The sequence below is a fragment of the Mobula birostris genome, chromosome 3, assembly GCF_030028105.1.
Source record: "Mobula birostris isolate sMobBir1 chromosome 3, sMobBir1.hap1, whole genome shotgun sequence".
In the NCBI taxonomy this organism is placed as follows: Eukaryota; Metazoa; Chordata; class Chondrichthyes; order Myliobatiformes; family Myliobatidae; genus Mobula; species Mobula birostris.
The window spans coordinates 16,489,861-16,514,922 of NC_092372.1; the positions used below are offsets into that span (position 1 = coordinate 16,489,861).

The 25,062-nt window shown below is 43.6% G+C and overlaps 1 protein-coding gene across 1 annotated transcript in view; it reads right to left on the reverse strand.

The window, feature by feature from the left end:
- ccbe1 (collagen and calcium binding EGF domains 1) overlaps positions 1 to 25,062 on the reverse strand; it is a 441,930-nt gene that overhangs the window by 39,771 nt on the left and 377,097 nt on the right. The window contains exons 4-5 of the mRNA XM_072251756.1: positions 23,129 to 23,263; positions 19,150 to 19,287 (exon numbers count right to left, since the gene is read on the reverse strand). Coding sequence (XP_072107857.1) covers positions 19,150 to 19,287; positions 23,129 to 23,263 — 273 coding nt within the window. The remainder of the gene's footprint in view (positions 1 to 19,149; positions 19,288 to 23,128; positions 23,264 to 25,062) is intronic.

Here is a 25,062-nt window from a genome sequence, read left to right on the forward strand (position 1 = left end):
TTTAAAAGGTGGGTGGGGGAGGGGAGTGAGAAGCACAAGGTGATAGGTGAAACTTGAAGAGGGAGGGATGAAGTAAAGAGCTGGGAAGTTGATTGGTGAAAGAGATATAGGGCAGGAGAAGGGGGAGTCTGATAGAGAAGGACAGAAGGTCATGGAAGAAAGAAAAGGGAGAGGAGCACCAGAGGGAGGCGATGGTGGGGGCAAGGAGATAAGGTGAGAGAGGTGAAAGAAGATGGGGAATGGTGAAGGGGGGGGCATTACCGGAAGTTCAAGAAATCGATGTTCATGCCATCAAGTTGGAGGCTACCCAGAAGGTGTTGTTCCTGCAACCTAAGTGTGGCCTCATCACAACAGTAGAGGAGGCCATGGATTAACTTGTGGGAATGGGAAGTGGAATTAAAATGGGTGGCCACTGGGAGATCCCGCTTTTTCTGGTGGAGCGTAGGTGCTCGGCGAAGCAGTCTGCCAATCTACGTCGGGTCTTACCAATATACAGAAGGCCACACTGGGAGCACCAGACACAGCATATAACCCCAGCAGACTGAGTTATCACCCTATTTCCTTGCCTGCCCATTGCCTCTCTCTGGTGTTTCTACCACCTTTTCTTTCTTCCATGGCCTTCTGTTCTCTTCTATCAGACTCCCCCTTCTCCTGCCCTGTTTCTCTTTCACCGATCAACTTCCCAGCTCTTTACTGCATCCCTCCCCCTTCAGGTTTCACCTATCACCTTGTGTTTCTCTTTCTCTCCCACCCCCCGTCCCACCTTTTTAAATCTACTCCTCAGCTTTTTTTCTTCAGTCCTGATGAAGGGTCCCGGCCCAGAATGTCGGCTGTACTCTTTTCCATAGATGCTGCCTGGCCTGCTGAGTTCCTCCAGCATTTTGTGTGTGATACAGACAACAATCGCTTTTGTTGAATTCTGCTTTACATGCAGACACAATGCATATACACACATTGTTCACACATTTAGGTACCTCCTGTACCTAATAAAGTAGCCACTGAGTTCATTTCAGTATGTTCATTGTCTTCTGCTGCTGTACCCCATCCTCTTCAAGGTTCAACGTGTTGTGCATTCAGAGATGCTGTTCTGCACACCACTGTTGTAACACATGGTTATTTGTGTATTGTTACCTTCCTGTCAGCTTGAACCAGTCTGGTTATTCGCTTCTGACTTCTCTCATTAACAAGGCATTTCTCTCCCACAGAACTGCCACTCACTGGATGTTCTTTGCTTTTTGCACCATTCTCTGCAAACGATGGAGACTGTTGTGCATGAAAATCCTAGAGTATCAGCCGTTTCTGAGATACTCAAACCACCCCATCTGGCACCAACAATCATTCCATGGTCAACGTCACTGAAATCACGTTGCTTTCACATTCTAATGTTTGGTTTGAACAATAATTGAATCTCTGGACTATGTCTGCATGTTTTTATGCATTGAGTTGCTGCTGTGTAATTGGCTGATTAGATATTTGCATGAATAAGCAGGTGTACAGGTGTACTTAATAAAGCGGCCACTGAGTCTATCTTACTCTTTTCTGCACAATGAAAGAAAGACGGCCAGAATACAGAAAACAGCAATTACTTTTATTGAATTCTGTTTTATGTAGAGATGAAATGCATATATTTTAAAGTTGAGAAAATCTGCAGAAGCTGGAAATCCAAGCAACACACACAAAATGCTAGAGGAACTCAGCAGACCAGGCAGCATCTATGGAAAAAAGTATGGAAAAATGGACTGTTTACTCTTTTCCATAGATGCTACTTGTTTTGTAAGTGTTGGTTATAACTTGATGCCCCTTCAGGTGGTGAAGCAATACCAGTAGATTACAGATACGTCCCACAGAAACTTGTGGCCTTGTTAAGTGTTATCGTAAACGTCTGGTGAAGTCTTCTGTGCTGTAATTACTTTGGGATCACTTGTTGTCATTGGTAACACCACTGTCGTAGGCCAAATCAAAGGTGGTGATGAATCAGCATGTAGGAGGGAGTGGTGCCATAACAACAACCTCTTACTCAATGTCAGCAAGACTTCAGCAGGAGGATCAGAGATGGAGAGGGTCAGGTTAAATTCTTCAGTGTTATTATTTCGTGGACCTGTCCTAGGCCCAGCAGGTAAATACAATTATGAAGATAGCATGGCAGTACGTCTGCTTCCTTAAAAGTTTGCAAAGATTCAGCATGGCATTTAAAACTTTGACAGACTTCTATATATGTGTAGTTGAAAGTATACTGATTGGCTGCATTGCAGCCTGGTATGGAAATGTTAATGCCCTCGAATGGAAAATTCTGCAAAAAATAGTGGATACTGCCCAATCCATCAAGGGAAAGCCCTCACCACCATTGAGTGCATCCACATGAAATGCTGTCGCAGGAAAGCAGCATCCGTTGTCAAGGACCCCCATTACACAGGACATGGTCTCTTCTCACTGCTGCCATCAGGAAGTAGGTACAGGAGCCTCAGGACCCACACCACCAGGTTTAGGAGAAGTTATTATCAGTCAACCATCAGGCTCTTGAGCCAAAAGGGATAACTTCTCTCAACCTCACTTGCCCCATTGCTGAAATGCTCCCACAACCTACGGACTCACTTTCAAGGATTCTCATGTTCTTGATATTTATTGTTTATTTATTTATTATTATTATTACTTTCTGTTTGTATTTGCACCGCTAGTGCCTTTAGCACACTGATCAAGTGCCCAGTTTGTTATGCTTATTATTCTATGGATTTATTGAGAATGCCTGCAAGTAAATGAATCTCAGGGTTGTATATGGTGATACATATGTACTTTGATAATAAATTTACTTTGAACTTTGAGTCCTGATTCAAACCCGAAGGCTGATCAAAAGTCGAGAAGTGGTGAATTTCTGCAAGTCCGCTGGGGAATTCGAAGGCTCAATGTTTGTGAATCCATGAGCCCACTGGAGGCTGGACGCCAACCATGGTCTGTGTTGGGTTTAGCGGACTGTGTACCTGTGTGGACGGGAGGAACAGGGCCTGTTTTGCTGTTGTTCTTTGTTGCTTTTTGTGTTCAGTGTGGTACTGTTGAGCCTAAAGGCAGATTTATACTTGTGTGTCAAATGTACGCCGTAGGTACCGCGTACCCTACGCTGTAGGGTGACGTGCACCTCTCCAAAAATGTAACTCATGCATCGCAGCGACACAGACCGCAACAACTGTGATTGGTCCACTTGGTAGCATCGCATTTCCGGTTGCTTTTCTCCGCCATGTCTGTACACTGATGCGAAATAAATGGTTGGAGACGATGAACCAAATCATCAAATCTACCTGCCGACATCCGAAAATATTTGAAATGCATTTCCTCGTCCATGTCTCTCACGAAGTAACACAACACAGTGGCATAGAAACCCCACCGCCAACTAGTGTTTTGGCGGTGAATTGCAGAGTGACACAGACACAACTACGCATGCTCGCTACGGTGTAGAGCTATGTAAAACTATAAATCAGGCCTACAGTGTAGCCCGTACGCACAAATATAAATCAGCCTTAATGGGAATGCTATGTTGGTAACAGGATATGTGGTGACACTTGTCGGCTGCATCCAGCACATCGTTGGGTGTGTTGATTGCTAATGCAAATAATGCATTTCACCGTATGTTTTGACCTACATGTGACAAATAAATCTGAATCTGAATGCATTTGAATCCCAATCACTGCCCTCAGAGAGCCACTTGTCATAAATTGTGCAAGGCCGAAAGAAACAAACAACAGTTGCTGAACTTTTTCTTTGTTCCTTCACTCACACTGTTGGATAACATACAGTACTCTCACTTTGCTTGGTGATCAGTAACAGTGGGTATCTATGGAGCCTTATCTCTGCCATTTCATGATTCCAAATTTCAACATTCAAAGTACACTATCGAAGTATGTATACTATACACAACCTTGAGATTTGTCTCCTTACAGGCAGCCACAAAAGAAGAAACCCAATAGAATCCATTGAACCCGTCAAACACCCAACGTGCAGAGAAAATAAAACAAAAAGTGCGAACAGTAAAATTAAGCAAATAGCATTCGGAACTGAAGTTCATAAAAGTGAGCCCACAGTCATGAAGCCAGCAGCTAGCCGGTTCAGAATTGCAGACTACAGACTCACTTCAACACAATGATGAGCAAACCTCGCGGAGCAGTGAGCTGAACTGGTTCGCCCCTCGCTTCTGGCCTCGACACCCTGACCTTCTCAACCTGGCCCGCTGCTTAAATCGATCAAGCCTTGGGTCTTTCCTTGCTCTTGGGCCAGGCTCTACTTGCCTCGGTTCTGCCCCATTGAATCGTCTCCAAGTCTGCCGCAGCAATGACCAAACGTTGGCTCAATGCCTGCTTTTGTGCCTGGCCCAGGCCGCCTCGTTTCGCCCGCACATGTGGAGATTTCAGTTCACACCTCAACAATGCCAGGTCACACAGGCAGTTCAAAAGCTCAACTCGCAAAAGGGAAGTTACAGGCTATTGATTTCAGTGATTATTTATCAGAAAAATGTGATTAATAACATCGTTATTAGTTTTCTTTATCTTGTTTGCTACTGGTAAGTAGTCACTGAGCTTGACCAGTGCCATCTTAAACTGGAAACTCCAAATGAGCTGATAATGGTACAGAGATGTTTGGGCCTAAAGTGCCAGTGAGACGCTTATGGAAGACACCGTGCTTTTAACTGGAAATGTCCTTGTGATGATTTGAATCATTCAATAGTTAGTCATAAAGCAGGAAACTCTTTGTTTTCCGTTATGGCAGCTCGAAATTTTTCAGTCCCTGGTAAAACAGATTAAATAGATTATGTGTGACAAACCCACAATTATTTGTTTTGAAGGCCTTATGATGCAAATTTCCATCTTGCAAGATACACGGTTGTAAACAGAGCATGTTCGGAAATTGGAGGTCTAAAGGGACTTGTATAATTTCCTAAAGGTTAACTTGCAGGTTGAGTGGGTGGTAAGAAAGGCCAAAGCAATGATAGCCTTAATTTTAAGAATACAAAAGCAAGGATGTAACGGTAGGCTTTATAAGGCATCTAAGAAAAGATGTGCTGGCATTGGAGAGGGTCAAAGGAGGTTCACAAAAATTATCCTGGAAATGAAAGGGTTAACATATGAGGAGTTTTTGATAGCTCTGGGCCTGTATTCACTGGAGTTCAGAAGAATGAGGAGGCATCTCATTGAAACCTACCAAATATCGAAAGGCCGAGATAGAGTGGATATCGAGAGGAAGTTTTCTATAGTGGGGGAGTCTTGGATTAGAGGGCACAGCTTAAAATAGAGGAACATCTATTTAGAACAGAGATGAGGAGGAATTTATTTAACCAGAGTGTGGTGAATCTGTGGAATTCATTGCCACAGCCAGCTGTGGAGGCCGAGGCATTGGGTATATTTAAAGCGGAGGATGACAGGTTCTTCATCAGTAATGATGACAGAGGTTATCTGGAGAAGGGAGGCGGATGGGGTTGAGGGTGATAACAAACCAGCCATGATTAAATGGCGGAGCAGACTCAATGGGCTGAATGGCCAAATTCTTATGGACATAGGTATTTGGAAGTTGACAAGATGGAGGAAATGGTAATTGGGAAGGGGCGGATAAATATCTAGGCTTTCTTGTAGGATGACTGGGACAGTGAACGTTAGGATGGGGGTATGCAGGGATCAGAGAAGTGGGAAAGCGGGTAGTTGCGGTCCTCTGCTGCTGGGCCACGTGAGGTACGTTGTGTTCATGGATCAATGTTGTGGAGTGTCAAGGCTGCTCCTGCATTGGTGGTCGAATTGAAAAGTTCAGAGAAGACTGCCATGAGAGCGGCCAGTTCCCATTGCAAGTGCATAAGCAACCAGAATCCCTTCAGTACATGATGAAGCAAGCTATACTTGCTTGAATTTCCTGGGTATTTCCGTTCTCTAGTACTTCAGATGCAAGATGAACCTAAAACTAGCTCTGTCATCCTGGTGTAAGCCCATGGTTTTATTAATCAAACACTTTTTAATGAAATTCATTCTGTGGAATTCTCTGCCACAGGAAACAGTTGAGGCCAGCTCATTGGCTATATTTAAGGGGGAGTTAGATATGGCCCTTGTGGCTAAAGGAATCATGGGGTATGGGGGGAAGGCTGGTACAGGGTTCTGAGTTGGATGATCAGCCATGATCGTACTGAATGGCGGTGCGGGCTCGAAGGGCCGAATGGCCTACTCCTGCACCTATTTTCTATGTTTCTCTGTTTCTATAGAACATCAAGTAGTATACTATGCATTATGACCCATAACATTACAAGGTGATCAGAGGCATAGATCAAGTGGATAGTCAGAGACGTTTTCTCAGGGTGGAAAACTGAGGGAGTGCAAGGATTCCTACAAGAGGAAGCTGGAGTAAAAGCGCCAGCAGGATAGCATAAGGGACATGTGGCTGGGCATGAAGCAGATCACTGGCTTCAAGATTAAGGAAAGAAAGATCGAGGGCTGCCTGGATAGGGACAACGAATTGAACTTGTTTTTCAACAGGTTCAGCACCGGATCTCCTGCTGTTCTCTCCTCCACTTGCCCAAATCACACACCCTCTCTGCCCCTGAAGCCTTCTCCCTCCATTCCTCCCTCCCCTCGGGTGAGTGCTTATGTTCCAAACCCCAACTTTTATTATCCTGCCTCCACAGGAATGACTACCCTCTCCCTCCTGACTGTGACTGCAGGTCAGGTTGAGACAGCTGGAGAGACTGCATCAAAGCAAGGCTGCTGACCCGGACGGTATCAACCCCAAGGTACTGAAGGCCTGTGCGAGCCAGCTGTCTGGTATTTTGAAGCACCTTTAGAATCGATGTCTGAGTCAGGAAAAGATACTGATGCCATGAAAGACTTCCTGTTTGATCCCTGTCCTCAAGAAGGCAACTTCATCTGAACTTACTGACTGCAGACCGATTGCCTTCACATCCCTTGTGATGAAGGTGCTGCAGAGGCTGGTTCTGACTTACCCGGGATTGCAGGTGAGATCTTCATTGGACTCTCTACAGTTTGCCTACCAACCTCATGTGGGAGTGCATGATGCCGTCATCTGCCTGTTGTAGAGAGCTCACACTCTCAACTGGATGATGCTGGTGGCATTGTGAGAATCACATGTTTTGATTTCTCTAGTGCCTTCAATACAATCCAGCCACTTCTGAGTGAGAAGCTGCGAAGGATGGGCATAGACAAATCCACTGTCTCCTGGATTATTGACTAGCAGCTGACAGATAGAGCCCAGTTTGTACGGCGGGGTATTTCTCTGTCTGAATTGGTGGTGAGTGGCACTGGAGCCCCACAAGGGACTGTCCTGTTTCCGTGTTTGTTCACATTGTACCTTTCAGACTTTCAGTACAATTCTGAGTCTTGTCACTTGCAGTTCTCTGATGACTCTGCGGTGGTTGGGTGTTATCAGAGATGGGCAGGAGTCAGAGTACAGAGGACTGGTGGACAAGTTTGTGGAGTGGAGTGGGAGGAATCACCCGCTCCTGAATGTGGCCACGGCCAGGGAAATGGTGATTGATTTTAGGAGGAAGTGGACTGTGATGAGTCCAGTATGCATTCTGGGAGAAGAGGTTGCAGTGGTGGGGGAGTACAAATACTTAGGTATTCACCTTGACAACAAACTTGACTAGAAAACCAACACTAAGGCTGTTTACAAGAAGGAGACGAGCAGACTTTATTTTCTAAGAAAGATGAGATCCGTCGATGTATGCAGCAGGACATTGGAGACCCTTTATCAGTGTAAGGGGGTTTCGTCTTTTACTGCGTAGGCTAATTAAAATGGCTTCTTTGTTATAGAAACATAGAAACATAGAAAATAGGTGCAGGAGTAGGCCATTCGGCCCTTTGAGCCTGCACCACCATTCAGTATGATCATGGCTGATCACCCAACTCAGAACCCTGCACCAGCCTTCCCTCCATACCCCCTGATCCCTTTAGCCACAAGGGCCATATCTAACTCCCTCTTAAATATAGCCAATGAACTGGCCTCAACTGTTTCCTGTGACAGACAATTCCACAGATTCACCACTCTCTGTGTGAAGAAGTTTTTCCTAATCTCGGTCCTAAAAGGCTTCCCCTCTATCCTCAAACTGTGACCCCTCGTTCTGGACTCCCACAACATCGGGAACAATCTTCCTGCATCTAGGGTTATACTGGGGAATGCTTCTTATGTTAAATGCTGAGAAAGTCTCCAGCTAGACATTTGCTTGGGTTAATACAGATAGCAGGATGCTATTAACCAATTGGGATAGTTGTTATGATTTCGGTGTATCTGGGAGATTTGTATGCGCGGAGTTTTGGGGCAGAAGGCGGGAGAGCGAGACAAAGGATGGACGAGGTGCTGTGATGTCCACTAACGGGGTCGGACCCCGAAGAGGGCGTTCGGCGAGGTGATGGAGACGGACTTGTGTGGAGCGTCTGGTCGACCACCATTGTTGCTCCCAGGCGGCTGGTCGAGGTGGTCCAAGGGGTCGCCGGGTGAAAAAGAAGGTTCTTGAGCTCCAACTGTTTTGTGCACGAAGAGATTGAACTTTGGCGCCTTTTATTTTCCTTTTATATTTTATTCTCCATTAATTATATAGTTCCAGTAATATCTATAAACTGTAAATCCTTTAATCGTATCTGGTGTATTGTCTGTTATTTGGACGGGGTGGGGTACATCACACAGCATCCACACAAACTAATCATCCAGTTTGGCAGGGCCGAAGGTTGTTTCCCTAGACGGCAGCGAGCCGAGCGACCCCAAGGGTGGCCGGGGGGGGCTACATCAGTCTGTTGTAGCGAGTGCTGCTTCTTTGCAGCTTTATGTTGGGGAGCAACATCAGTGCTGGTGATGCAAAAAGACTAAATAAACTCATCAAAAAGGCTGAGTCTATTCTTGGCTACAACCTGGACTCTTTTGAGTTTGTGGTGGAGAGGAGGTCACTAAGCAAACTGTTGTCCATTATGGACAATCTAGCACATCCTCTCCATGACCTACTGAATAAGCAGCTGAGCACCCTTTCGAACAGACCCATTCAGCTCTGCTGTCACAAGGATTGTTACAGAAAATCTTGCCTACCAAATGCAATAAGCATGTACAATAGTTCATCTCTGTGCAACAGGAGAACACACATCATAGTACAATAGTCTGTTTTTTCTAACTTCATATTGGTATTTTATTACTGTGTATATTATTATTCTGTACTTATTATTAGTTAAGCCTGCACACTGCTAAGCGTGTTTTGAAGTGTTGCTGCTATAATGAAAGAATTTTCCACTCAGGATCAATAATTTATTATTATTATTATTAAATGGCTAATACCAGAGGGCACAATTTTAATGTAAACACGAGGCAGTTTGCAGATGTTGGAAATCCAAGCAACACACACAAAATGCTGGAGGTCAGGCATCATCAATGGAAATGAATAGATAGTCGATGTTTCGAGCTGAGACCCTTTTTCAGGACTTGTAAGGAAGGGGGAAGGTGCCAGAATAAAAAGGTGGGAAAGGTGAGGTAGGCTGGCTGGAAGGTGATAGGTGAAGCCAGGTTGGTAGGAAAGGTAAAAGGCTGGAGAAGAAGGAATCTGCTAGGAATTTAAGATGATTGGAGGGATGTATAAGGTGGATGTCTTTTACACGGAGAGCGATGAGTGCGTGGAACTTGGTAGAGGCAGCAATTTTAGAGACACTTAAGAAATTCTTAGATATGCACATGGTGATAGAAAAATGGAGAATGATGTGAGAGGGAAATGTTAGGTTGACCTTAGATCAGGTTAAAAGATAAGAATAACATCATGGGCCAAAGGCCCTGTATTATACTGTCATTTTCCAAGTTCTAAGTGGCCACATCATGTCTGGTATGGCAGGAAAAGGTACTGCAGAGGATCGAAGTAAGCTGCAGAGAGTTGTAAAATTAGTCAGCTCCATCATGGCCACTAGCCTCTGTTGAATACAGGACATATTCAAGGAGCATCCATCATTAAGGACCCAAATAGGTGGCATCCATCATTAAGAACCCTCATCAACCAGTATAACTTAAGGCCCTCCATTGGTTGGGGTTGACCATGGATGTTGCATCTTTGCTGTCTATGTTGATACACAAACCATTACCATATGATATGGAGAGCAAGCTGGTTTCCATGCAATAGGGTCCCTTTCTCCATGCAGCAGATGAATCTAAAGGAACAGCAGATACTAATACAGTTTGGTACCAATGGCATCACAGAAGTTACCAGTCAGTGTTGAACTCAACGTAGGGCTGCCTTAGGACTCCAGGTATGGATTTTTCCTCAACCAGTCAGAATGCTCTCAATGGTACATCTACAGAAATTTGCCAGAACCTTACCTGTTCTTCTCTAAAGTCCACAATCTCATGGCCAATCAGGTTTTATCAAACAATGCTTTGTTAATTGAAATGGATTATTTTACAGTATCCACCTCATCCTGAGTTAAGTTTCCAGCTATTTATGGAATTTCCGTTAAGTTAAAGTGTAATGAGCTCTTCAGGCCTGTGTGAGGCGCCAGAGAGTGTTGAATGCCGAGGTTTTTAGAGCATCAGAAATGGTTAATTGTTATTTAGTGAGAGTTGTTAATCGTTTAGCGTTCCTTGTGGGTTTTTTTTAATCAGTAACTTGCTCTTTGTAATGTGGTCTCCTGGTGCTTTCTATTTAAGATCATTAAATGTATTTTGATGAGATCAGAGATTCTGTATTAGATTATGAAGACATGTAGTCCTTTTTTATTGTCATTTAGTAATGCATGCATTAAGAAATGATACATTATTTCCTCTGGTCTGATATCACAAAACACAGGACAGACCAAGACCGAAAAAACTGACAAAACCACATAATTATAACATATAGTTACAAACAGTGTAACAATACCATAACTTGATGAAGAAGTCCGTAAGCACAGTAAAGTTCAAAGTTTCTCAAATGTCCCATATCTCACGCAGACGGGAGAAGGAAGAAAAACTCTCACTGCCATGCCGACTACAATCCGCCACTGAGTCATCGGAAAACTTCGAGCTGTGATCAGCTCTCTGACACCGAGTACTGAGCGCCATCTCTGTCCGAACGAGTCGACCTCCTTCTCGATCGCCAAAAGCAGGCAAGGCCGGGGATTTTGAGGCCTACCCTCCAAAAGAATCCCGACCACACAGTAACAACAGCAGCAAATGGGCGTTTCAGAAATTTCTCCAGATGTTCCTCTGTGCTTTCACGTCCATTCTCCAACAAATCAGAATTGTCCATGGCCCCTATTTAGCAGATATGATATCATTTTTCACTGGAGGGCTGCGCACACGCAGGCGCGTCACCATCTTCTCCTCCCGCCTTTAAGATTTGTAAGATCTAAGTGGATGCCTGATTAGCGCTAATCACAGGGTCCTTATTTTGAGAATGATTCATCTCATGGTGTCGTTCGATTGAGCCACCGATGTTCTTTTGGAATTATTATGAATAGACTCTCACCGCTGTCTCTACATTGAAGTCTCTTTCCTCCACAATTGGGTTCTGATATTGCCAGCGTTGATCGTGACATGAAGTGCGGGGTGGCACTGATAAACTGCAAGTTAGTATTAGATTTCTTGTTTTAGTATGCTTGCCTTGATGCTGTATGATGTAACGCATAATTGTAGAACCCAGCAGAAGAGATCATTTTCACTGTCATTTAAGAGTGACAATTTCCTTGGAAAAGCAGAAAAGAATATTTTGATGTGATTTTTCTTAGACACTTTAAAAATTGTGCTGTTTGCAAGCTGATAGTTCAGTGGGCACAATCATCCCTTGCATCTTTCTGTGCTGTGGTAAGGTTCAAGTATGCTTATCAGGTTATGTTGAGTTGGCCTTAGTGGGTGCTGAGGTGGAGATACGTCTCTCCAAAGGAGGTGCTAGTCTGCAGGTTTCCCTTGGGTAAGGTGCAGCACCTGCTCAGCAACCCGCTCTACCCCTAGTCAGGGTCACACGAAGTCATTGGAGCAGGTGGTGGATACCATAGGCCCAAGTTGCACCCACTGATGCCAGGCAATCTCTGAAGAGTATTGGTAATGGCTAGGGTCACATGTCTTGTAAAGACACTGCCCAAAAGAAGGCAAAGTCAAACTACTTCTGTAGAAAAAATTTGCTAAGAACAATTACAATCAAGGACAATGTTCCCTCAAACTTATTATGACCAGTGTGCGCAAAAATCTTGTGCTGTGCAATTTTTTGCCCAGTGACAGCAACATGTGCACACTGAATTTTATATATAGAGGTATTAATTTTAACAGCTAGCAAAATACTATTAATAAGAAATTTGATCTCCTCTGGGTTTGACGGATTTCGCTCCTGTTCATCTGCACTCTCACAAAACACGTGTAGCAGGCCTGGAGAAGGTAATGAAGGATTTTTTCGCTGGAGCTTTTGCATATGTGCTTTTGCAGCTGGAGCATCCATATGTGATTTGTTTGCAAAATGACACTTTAAAAAGTCAAATTTCTAAATATCACTCCACTTCTTCCTGCTTGCAAATTCTCCAGCAACTTTTGCATCATGACAGTACGTGCAGGTAGCACCAGTTTCTGCATTGAACATAAATATCTCTCATAGCTGCACATTCCTGACCTCATGAGCTTTTGGTGTAGCAGTTTTTACTGCTTCATTAAGCCATCCTGCCTTAAATGAACTAACATTTCTTTCGTACTTCACACCCTTTGCTTCTTTGGAGTTCGACTTAGTGAATCAATAGTTTCCTCAATATAAACAGTTCTAAAACCTGCATGCAAATCATCGCAAGCTCCACGTTGTCAACACTGCATCAGAAACCGGAAAAGGAAATGTGATTGTGTACGATCATGAAATATATCGAACATGCCAATGAGGTAGAGGGTGACAACCTTCTGTGTACAGTTTAAATTCCTTTGTGCGCTAGTAGCAAAAGATGTGTGCGTGCACACACCTGCACACCTTGGAGGGGACATTGGTCAAGGGTAAGACCACGATCGCCCATGTTAGAGTGACACAGCACATAATGATGATGATGACCTGGCCTTGGCCAAGGAGGTGGAGCAGAGGGAGATATGCCCACAGCTCCTCCATGGCAGAGGTGGAATGATTGGTCCTCGTTCCTGCCACTCAATGAGGTGCAATGTCCTTGTTTCTAAGAAATGCGTATACGCAGAACAGTAGCATAGCTGTTAGTGTAATGCTTTGCAGTGCCAGCTATCCGGGTTCAATTCCCACCACTGCACATATGTTAGGAGCTCGTACGTTTTCTCTGTGACCACATGGGTTTTCTGTGGGTGCTCCAATTTCCTCCCAGATTCCATAGATGTACAGGTTAGTGTCAGGGTTAGTAAACTGAGGGTAGGCTACGTTGGTGACACCTGCGGGCTGCTCCCAGTAGATCTTGGACTGTGGGGGTCGTTGATGTAAATGACACACTTCACTGTATGTTTTGATGTATTGATGTACACGTGACAAATAAACTGATCTATCGTTAAGTATCGTTCAGGCAAGAATACAATTGAGCTCAATAACAGTGCTTGTAAGTTCAAACATACTGCAGGGACTCACTGAGGAATAACATCCTGGGATAAGTCAGTGCCTTCATCAATGAAAGAGAACACCAAAGGCAGGAAAATTAAAACTGTAGGGAACACACACCACAGTAGTTGAAGGGCAAAAGGACAACTCCAGCCTAATTATGATGCAGATAAGCTGAATGGTCACTTACCATTCTAACTTCCTGTGAGTTCCTTGGTGTGGTTCTGAAAGAGAAATGTATAATGGTGTCACCCTAGTTTATAAAACCCAGGGGGACAATTTTCAAGTTTATCTTAATTTTATTGCAACATTTTGGGAAGTAAGTTTTTCGGGGTTTAAGGGGAGAGGTGACTTCCCTGGAAAAAAAAGGATTTCTGGTCTCCTGATTCAGCAGCCTACACGTCCCTTTTAGGTATTACCTTGGTTGCGGACAAACTAAAACTAAAACGTGCCCGAAATCCGTAAGAACCACACTTGATAGGATACTATAGCTTTTCTCTCAATAGACTAATAGAGCATGAATCTGTCATTTAACAAGATTATTCAGTGTACAACATAACAGGATCCTTGTTACGAATCAGAGGTCACCCAAAGGACCGTGGATTGAATTAATTTTGTAAACCCCTCAAGGTTGAAGAAATAAAGACGTGTGTATATTTTATTGCATTCCTATCTCTTTCAGGGTTGCCCATTTAATGAGGAGCTCTTGAGGTGAGGCCCTTGGTTTAATCATTCCTGTTGAATAGGAAACGTGACTGTCCATTAGGCACAGTGCTCTCGCAAAAACAGAAACATGGCAATGACCAGATGCTGATTTTGCATTTAGAACACAGAACAGTACAGGCCTTCGGCCCACAATGTTGTGTCTACCTGCTCTAAATCTGCTCTAAAATCAATCTCACCCTTACCTCCTACAGAACCCTCCATCGTTTTATCATCCATGTGCCCATCTAAGAGTTTCTTAAATATCCCTAATGTATCTGTCTCCATCACCTCCCCGGCAGTGTGTTTCACATACCCACCACTCTCTGTGTAAAAAATTACCACTGACATTTCTCTTATACTTTCCTCTATCCACCTTAGATGAATAACCCCTCATTTAGCCATTTCCATCCTGGGATAAAGTCTCTGGTTGTCCACTTGATCTATGCTCTTATCATTTTATTCACCTCTGTCAAGTCACCTCTCATCCGCCTTTGCTCCAAAGAGAAAAGCGTGAGCTCACTCAAACTATCCTCATGAGACATGCTCTCTAATCCAGGCAGCATCCTGGTAAATCTCCTCTGCACCCTCTCTAAAGCTTTCACATCCTTCCTATAATGAGGTGTCAAAACACAATTGATCAGACCTGCCACCTGCACTCACCCACTGTGTTTTTTTCATTGATGCACATATCTCCTGCAGGTCCATGGCCTCAAAGAACCTGGAGATCTGGGTTTCTCTGAGGCTGGAACAACCTTGATGACCTCTGAATGAAGTCACAAGACATTTTAACTGTTTTTCACTATGTCGGATAATCAAAGACATTTACAGATCATTCAACAGGTTTAAACAATCAGTAAACAACAAGCAACCAGAAACTAATGAATGATCTGATTGTGAGAGGGCCTAGGACTGGAGGGCATAGCCTCAGAATAGAGGGACGTCCGTTTGGTGCAGAGATGAGGAGGAATTTCTTTAGCCAGAGGGTGGGGAATCAGTGAAATTCATTGCTGCAGATAGTCATTGGCCATACGTATTTAAAAAGGTGTTTGATAGGTAAGGGTGTCAAAGGTTATGAGGATAAGGCAGGGAAATGGGCAATTTTAAGGTGATTGGAGGAGGGGATATCAGAGGTATTTTTTTAACACAGAGAATGATAGGTACAATACATGGAAAATATTGCCAAGGATAGTGGTAGAGGCAAATACCTTAGGGACAATTAAGAAACTGTTAGATGAGCACATGGATTAAAGAAAAATGACAAACTATCTGGGAGGGTCAGCATTAGTTCAATCTTGGAGCAGTTTAAAAGGTCGACACAACATCATGAGCTGAAGAGCCTGTACTCTGCTGTACTGTTCCAAGTTGTACATTCTAATGCATTTGAGAGGGAAAGTAAATCGGCCATGATAGAATGTCAGAACAGACTTGATGGGCTGAATGGCCTAATTTTGCTTTTATGGTCTTATTATACAGTGTAATGACAAAGTGGAAAAAATAAAGAAACTCCTCACTTACCTTTTAAGGTGGCCAATCCGATTCAAATGGATCGGTTCAGCTGCTCACACCAGTTTACCATGACGCTATGAGGTCAGATGCAAGTTATAACCGACCTCTCAGCTCAGAACAATTGTGTTTCACTGATGGACACAGTTGTGAGTCCAGTGTCACAGCCAATTGACCACCGGTTATCTCTGACATCTCCCATTCAATGTGTGGGTTTGGATGGCAGAGGCAAGTCGACGTGTGTGTGTGCTACCCCCGGCCAAGAATTCTCAACAGAAAACTTAACTAAAGATCTTAGCCTCCAACCCAATAATGTTGAGTTTTCAGCACTTCTTCAGTACCACATGAGACTGTCAGCCAAGATATTTGTGCTCAGATCTCTAGGGTAGTGCTTTACCTTTATACTTTTAGCTCAAAGTGCCACCAACTGTATCTCAGCTGAAATCTTAATGTAAAATAAACTGGTGAGTAATTAGACCATGACAACATCAGCAAAGAGTGAAAATTATCCTCAAAAGTTCTTCGCTATTGCTTTTGGCAAGGGTTTTCTGAGAAATAACATTCACATGGGCAAGAATATTACAACAACCCATTCAATTGCATTTCAATCCTATGTGAAAAGGAATCACTCACTCGCACGGCCTTTGCTGCCTCTGGCTCAGACTTTGTCCTCAGCTGCCTGAGGGCTGCAGACCCCATTGCCCCTAGATCCAGTTCTGGCTCAGACTTTCCTTACTGCTGCTGGTTCTTATTGGTCATCTTCTTCCACAACCACTGGTTCCTAAGACACTCCTCATCTTCACTTCATTCCACTGACCTCCTGCTTTCCTCCCAACCCACCAGGAAGGTCTTAATGGTCTCCGCTTCCTTATGGACCAAAGACCCAACCAGTTCTTCTTCACCACCTTACTCCTCCATCCAGTGGAACTGAATCTTATTTCTCTTTCAGCTGCTCCTACTTTCTCCAAACTAAAGGCGTGGCCATGGGCAGTCACATAGACCCCAGCTATGCCTGTTTTTCTGTCCATTACATGGATCAGTCCATGTTCCAAGGCTACACTGGTAATGGTCCACGGATTTTTCATTGCTACTTCAATTACTGTATTCATGCTGCTTCCCGCACCTTTACTGAGCTCATCAACTTCATCAACTTTGTCTCCAACTTCCACCCTACCCTCAAATTTACTTGGTCCACCTCTGACACCTCTCTCCCATTTCTAGATTTCTCTGTCTCCATCTATGAAGAAAAACTCCCTACTGCTATTTTTTGTAAACCTACTGACCCATATCTGTCTTGACTAAACCCCTTCCCACCCCACCACTTGTAAAAATGCTTTTTGCTTCTCTCCGTTCTTCTGTCTCCACCGAATCTGTTCTCAGGATGAGGATTTCCATTCTAGCAGATGTCCTCTTTTTTTCAAAGGGTGGGGTTTCCCATCTACCATCGTTGATGCTGCCTTCACCCATATTTCCTCCATTTCCCACACATCTGTTCTCACCTATTCACCTGCCCTCATACCAGGGACAGATTTCCCTACCTTAACTTACCTACTACTCCATATCTGGCACTTCATTCTCTTCAGCTTCTACCAAATCCAATGGGATCCAACAACTAAGCACATCTTTACCAATCCCCCCCCTCACTTTTCACAGGGATCACTCTCTATATGACTCCCTTGTCCATTCCTCCTTTCCCAATGATCTCCCACCTGGCACTTATTTCTGACCAACATTCAGAACCCCAACTACCATTCAGGTCCCCAAACAGTCCTTCCAGGTGAGGCGACACGTCACCTGGAGTCTGTTGGGTTGCTCTGTTGTATCCGGATTTCCAGGTGTGAGCTTCTCTACATTGGTGAGACCTGACGCAGATTGAGGGGCTTTGTTGAGCACCCTTATCTGTCTGTTGAAAGAAGCAGGATCTCTGGCATTTCGGTCCATGGCCTCATCTACTGTGATGAAGCCAAACTCAGGCTGATGGAGCAACACTTTATATTCTTTCTGGGTAGCCTCCAACCTGATGATATAAATATCGGTTTCTCTAACTTCCAGTAACTTCTCCTTCTCTCTTCCATTCCCCATTCTAGTTACCCTCTCAGCTCTTCTCTTCTCCTTACTCTGCTCCCTTTCTTTGCTCTCTTTCTGCCATGGTCTACTGTCTTCTCCTTTTAAATTCTAACCTCCATTCTAATTTGAATTTAAGAGCAGGGAGGTTATGCAGCAACTGTACAAGGTTCTGGTGAGGCCTCACCTGGAGTACTGTATGCATTTCCAGTCTCCTTACTTGAGGAAGGATATACTGTCTTTGGAGGCAGTACAGAGGAGGTCCAGCAGGTTGATTCCAGAGATGAGGGAGTTAGACTATAAGGAGAGATCAACTGGGACTGTACTCACTGGAATTCAGAAGAATGAGAGGAGATGTTATAGAAACATACAAAATTATGAAAGGGATAGATAAGATAGAGGCAGGAAAGTAGGTGAGACTAGAAGTAGGGGCATCACCTCAAGATTTGGGGGAGTAGATGTGGGACGGAGATGAGGAGCAACTGCTTTTCCCAGACGGTGGTAAATCTGTGGAATTCTCTGCCTACTGAAGCAGTGGAGGCTACCTGAGTAAATATGTATTTAAGACAAAGTTGGATAGATTTTTGCATAGTAGGAGAATTAAGCGTTTTGGTAAAAAGGCAGGTAGGTGGAGATGAGTCCGTGGTCAGATCAGCCATGATCTTATTGAATGGTGGAGCAGGCTCGATGGGCCAGATGGCCTACTCTTGCTCCTATTTTTTATGTTCTTATGTATTCCCTCTTCTTCTGCCCTTTCCCTCTTCCAACTATCTCCTTCATCCCCCACCCCACTCCCCACCTTCTCTCACCTATCACAAGCCAGCTTGAATTCCTTCCCCACCTTCCCCTCCCCTACCACCTTCTTATTGTGGCTTCTTCCTCTTTCCTCTCCAATACTGATGAAGGGTCTCGCCCAAAATGTCAACCATGTATTTCCCTCCATAGGTGCTGCCTGACTTGCTGAGTTCCTCCAGCACTTCGTGTGCGTTCAACAAGATTTCCAGCTTCTGCAGAATCTCTTGTGTCCACTGACTTACATGCTCCCTTTCTCACAAAAAAGTTATTCCAGTCACAAGGAAATCTTAAAATGACATTTTTTAAATAACTTATGTTACAAGTAATGGTATAAACATCTGTGAACCTTCTGAAGCTGTGTTACCTTTTCCAAAGTTGAGTTATGAACAGTTTCTGGCAACAGCAGTTTTCCTTACGGGACATGGGGAAAAGCATTAGAATGGTCATGAACCTTTCAGCTTATCTGAATTTAATTCATAAAGTGGAGTTGCCCATCATTTTGATGCTTTTCATTTGAACATTAGACAGAAATGGAAGAGAAACAGAGTACGTTCAACCTTTGTACAGGTCAGTTTACAGCTTACCACTTTCAATTTTGTTGCATGTCTTTCCATCCTCTTTGAGATAGAAACCTTCCTTGCACAGGCATTGGTAACTCCCTGGAGTGTTGAGGCAGATATGAGAACATACCGTTCCATTGCTTTTGGTGCATTCATCAATATCTGTCAAATAGACATTTAAAATACTGAATGAGTGAATGGTCAAATATTATTATTTTTTAATTTCGATTCAGATTTATTTATCACGTACATCAAAACATACAGTGAAATGTGTCATTTAAGTTAACAACCAACACACCCGAAGGACGTGTTGGCTGGGGGACAGCCCGCTAGTGCCACCACACATGCTGGTGCCAACATCGCCTGCTCAGAATGCTCGGCAGGAGTTTTATTAACTATTCAAACATTGTCCATTATCAATTTAAACAGATTACATGGAAAGAAATGGTTGTTGCCTTCAAATTAAGTAGTCAACAGGACCATCTCCCAAGTTCCCTTTTATTTATTGTTGACTAGTTAAAATTGCCGAATGCATAACCAGCGCCAGCCTACCCACTATCAAGCACTTACTGCAGCTACAGAAAGGTGCCAGGAAAAGGCCAGCAATATCATGAAGGGTCCTAGCGGCCCTGCTCATGAACCGTTTATCACACTCCCATCGGGGAGGGGGCTGGTCAACACCTCCACCCGTTAACCTATCAAGGGTTTATGTGGCAACTTTATAAACCTCTGGGTAGGCCTCATCTGGAGTATCGCATACGGTCCTGGTCGCCCACTATAGGAAGGATGTTGGGGCTTGGGAGAGGGTGCAGAAGAGGTTTTCCAGGGTGCTGCCTGGTTTAGCGGGCACGTGCTGTCATGAACTTGGGTTGTTTTCTCTGGAGCACCGGAGGCTGAGGGGAGATCTGATAGGCGTTTATAAAATTATGAGAAGCATAGACAGAGTAGACAGGGAATATCTATTTTCCAGTGTTGAAATGTCTAACACCAGAGGGGCATGCATTGGAAATGAGAGGGGGTAGGTTCAAGGGAGATGAAAGGGGTAAGTTTTATCAAAGAGTGGTGGATGCCTGGAATGTGCTCCCTGGAATGGTGACATTCGAGGCTTTTAGGATATGTTTCGATAGACATATGGATGTAAAGATGATTGAGTGATATGGACATGGAATAGGTAGCTGAGATCGGTGTTTGGGTGTTTTTGATTTGCTTTTAAGCTGATTGGCACAACACTGTGGGCCAAATAGCCGGTTCCTGAGCTGCACTGTTCCATGTTCTATGTAACCCGCCCCTCCACACTCCACCACCCCTACTACTTTATCAGATCTTGTTAAAGTCACCTTATGTACAGACACTCCTGTGCCCAGCGTCACTTTATGTACGTAGTATCAGTCTATGCACATAAGCTAATCTTATGTATTCATATTTATTATGTTTTTGTTGTGTTCTTTATGTTTATTGTGGTTTTCTTAACGCAGCATTGAATCTAAAGTAACAATAACTTACATAGAACATAGAATAGTACAGCACAGTACAGGCCCTTCAGCCCACAATGTTGTGCTGACCCTTAAACCCTGCCTCCCATATAACCCCCCCCACCTTAAATTCCTCCATATACCTGTCTAGTAGTCTCTTACATTTCACTAGAGTATTCATTCTCTGTTACACTTGTGCATTGAAGAATGATAATAAATGAGCTTGAATCTTGAAGCACACACTGCTACAGACTTAGTAATACATAATTGTTGATTAGTACTTGAGCTAAATATCTTATGGTCTTATTCAGGGTGTGAAATATTATGGGGAAATGGCAGGAGAATGGGGTTGAGAGGGAAATGTTGAAATGGCAGGGCAGAATCGATGGGCCAGATGGTCTAATTCTGCTCCTATGTCTTACGATCCAATTAATTATAAGATCTTTTGGCATTTGGGTTTTTCTTTTTAAGATATATTCCTCCTCAGACTCCTTCCTGCCTTATAGAGAGAGCAACCAGACAACCTGTACTCTTTGTATCATTATCATGAATAGTAATATCATTGTAAATGAGAGCTTTCAAGCTTCCATCACAACTTGACATGTCAATATAGCCATAGCTTAGTCATGAGAAACAGAATGTTCCCAGGTCTGAGACCCAGTCTTCTATGAGTAATGGTTCTCAGTGGAATGGCATAAGGAAAGCTATAATTAATCTCAATATTTTTACATTAAGAAGAGAAAGTCTGGCACAAATCTTGCAGTCATGTGGCACTCAGTGAATTATTCATCCCAACACAGAACCATTTTATCAGATGCTGCTCCATGCTAATGTGCCAAGACATGGGCTGCTTAAACTTGGATGTGGAGAGGATGTTTCCTACGACGGGGGAGTCTAAGACCAGAGGGCACAGCCTCAGAATAGAGGGGCATCCATTTAGAACAGAGATGAGGAGGAATTTCTTTAACCAGAGATTGGTGAATTTGAGGAATTCGTTGTCTCAGGCAGCTGTGGAGGCCAAGTCATCAGGTCTACCTATGGCGGAGGTTGATAGATTCTTGATTAGACAGGGCATGAAGGGATACAGGGAGAAGGCAGGAGATTGGGGATGAGAGGGAAAATGGATCAGCCATGATGAAATGGTGGAGCAGGTTCAATGGGCCAAATGACTTAATTCTGCTCCTATATCTTATGGTCTTATATATGAGTACTATGAGTAGTTTTGGGCCCATTATCTAAGAAACTGGCATTGGACAGGGTCAGAGGAGTTTCATAAGAATGATCCCAGGGATGTAAGAGTTACCTTATGAGGTGCATTTGATGGCTCTGGAGCTGTACTCAAAGATGTTTAGAAGAATAAGTAGGAATCTCATTGAAGCCTATTAAATATTGAAAGACCTCAACAGAGTGGACATGGAGAGGATACTTCTTATAGAACTATAGGACATAGCATCAAAATAGAAGGATGTCCCTCTAGGATAGAGACGACAAGGAAATTCTTCAGCCAAAGGGATTTGTATCTGTGGAATTCATTACCACAGATGGTTGTGGGAACTTGTCATACAGTACGTATGTGGCTTCACCTTTTTGTTCTACTGTCTTTCTTTTCCTATTTTGTCTACAACTTTTTTGTCAGCTTTTAAAATATTTTTCACGTTGCCAACCTCAGTCTGGGCCCTCTCACTGGTACTCCTTTCATGTACTGCAGCTCACCATTCCACACCCCCCCCCCAAACTAATCCTCTGCAAATTGGGCACCACGGTAACGTAGCTTAACGTAATTACAGCACCAGCGATCTGGGGTCAGTTCCGCTGCTGCCTGAAAGGAGCCTGTGACCACGTGAGTTTCCTCCTGATGCTCTGCTTTCCTCCACATTTCAAAGACATACAGGTTAGTAGGTTAATTGGTCACATGGGGGTAATTGGTCAGCACAGGAATAGCCTGTCACTGTGTCGTACCAGTAAATAAAAAAGTGATTTCTCACATATTCATTTCTAACAATTTCTGATATATTAAGTTCTAATCCTTGACCCAAAATGTGTATTTAATATTTCAGTAGAATTTGACTAATATTGGAAATACATTATTTGAATCAGCATTCTTGTTCGTTTAAATAATTCATTACGTTATATGTTAAAATGTGTGAATTGCATACGTCATGACTCTACAACATAAGTGTGTGACTCATTTAAAGTAAAGAACAGACTTAGACTGGTATCTCTTGGCTCTGCTGTTTTCCTTTGAATTAGTTTAATGCTTTGAAGTTACAAAACACCGTCTCCGTATCTCTCCCCATGATGCTGCCCGATCTGCTGGGTGCTTCCATCATTTTCTGGTTTGCTTCAACTAGCTAATGATCGCGCGTCTGATTTTAAATGGAGAAAAGAAACTGTTCAATAGAAGCCATGGGCTAGATGTTGTTTCTGAATGCTGTAAAATGTTATGGAAAGTGTTTGTAAGAAGCAGTAATCATTGTGCATGTGTGGTTGTTACAGGCGTGAGCTTATTCGTTTTGAAGGTTGATACAGACCAAGACAATAAGGTTTCTCTCTATTCTTGTGCCTCATACGGTCGAAGAGGAATCCCGGGTAACATGTGCACAGCACTCTGCCAAAGTTATCAGTGCACTGCTGTTCACACGGAGCTCCTGAACAAACATCATAATCTGGAATGGAAGCAAAAAGATGAGAATAGTACCGAATAAACAAAAAGATGACAGAGAAGCTGGAAATGGGAAAGAGGGAGCACGGCTAGACCACCTGGCATCTTTAGCCTGCCTCATAATTCATCAAATTGATGGCTGATCTGCCCACTGCTCTTCTGCACAACTTTCACATTGGCCTTAATTCCCAGATGTCTCAAAACTGCATCGACCTCTTCTTTAAATATCTCCACAAACTTCTGGAGTAAAGAATTTCAGAGGTTCACCAGCCACCGTGAGAAGGCATTCTAGTGCACCCAGATTTAAATTCCTTTTCTCGCAACTACGTTCCTGCATTCAAGACTCTCCAGTGGAAAGGTTTCAGCATTCATTTTGTCTGTTTTTATTTCCTATGTGGATATTCCACACATGGATTTGAGACCCTTGTCATTAAAATAAATGTCCATATTTGAAATTTGGATACAGAAAGCAACAAGGACTTCCCATTCTCATTCCTGGTGGCTCACCATTCCAATTCGAATGTCCATTCTCATTCCAGTGTGTTGGGCCATGGACTCCTCTCCTGCCCACTCAAGTTGGAAAACCAACACCTCATATTCCACCCCTTCCCTTCTGCTCACATGTCCATCACCTCCCTCCTTCTTCCTTTTTTTCCATGGTCCACTCTTCTCTATCACATTCCTTCTTCTTCAGCCCTTCACCTCTTCCACCTATCACTTCCCAAGCTCATGCTTCATCTCCCTCTCCCCCCACTTCATCACCCATCACCTGCCAGCTTGTATGCCTTCGCCTCCTCCTAGCTTCTTATTCTGGCTTCTGCCCCTTTCCTTTGCAGTCCTAATGAAGGGTCTTGGCCTGAAATTTCAATTGATAGTGCCTGACTTGCTGAGTTCTTCCACCATTTTGCATGCATTGCTCAAGATCTCCAGCATCTGCGTAATCTCTTGTGTTTAGAAAGGACATTAAACTTTGTAAACTGGCAGAATTTAAGGCAGATCAAATAGTAGGAATTTACAGTCTGCATCAATGACCATATTTTCACATTGATCCTAGGGTAAGATCTGCCAGCAGCAAATCAGTTATCCATTTTATATACCGCCCTTAAAAAAATTCCATTCATCCTTTACACCTCATTGAGTTTTTGCATTGTTTACAGTGATCTCATCTCTGATCCTCAAAGAGTCAGATGCAGGTTGCTCCCAAAATATGCACAGCCTTTGATTTTACAAGGCCAGGTGGAATATCTTTGGCTGATTGAAAAACCTTGTCATTGGAAACCCAGCTCCCAATCCTAGTCATAGTCATACTTTATTGATCCTGGGGGAAGTTGGTTTTCATTACAGTTGAACCATAAATAATAAATAGTAATAAAACCAAAAATAGTTAAATAGTAATATGTAAATTATGCCAGGAAAATAAGTCTAGGATCAGCCTATTGGCTCAGGGTGTCTGACCCTTCAAGGGAGGAGTTGTAAAGTTTGATGGCCACAGGCAGGAATGACTTCCTATGATGCTCTGTGTTGCATCTCGGTGGAATGAGCCTCTGGCTGAATGTACTCCTGTGCCCAACCAGTACATTATGTAGTGGATGTGAAACATTGTCCAAGATGGCATGCAACTTGGACAGCATCCGCTTTTCAGACACCACCGTCAGAGAGTCCAGTTCCATCCCCACAACATCACTGGCTTTACAAATGAGTTTGTTGATTCTGTTGGTGTCTGCTACCCTCAGCCTGCTGCCCCAGCACACCACAGCAAACATGATAGCACTGGCCACCACAGACTCGTAGAACATCCTCAGC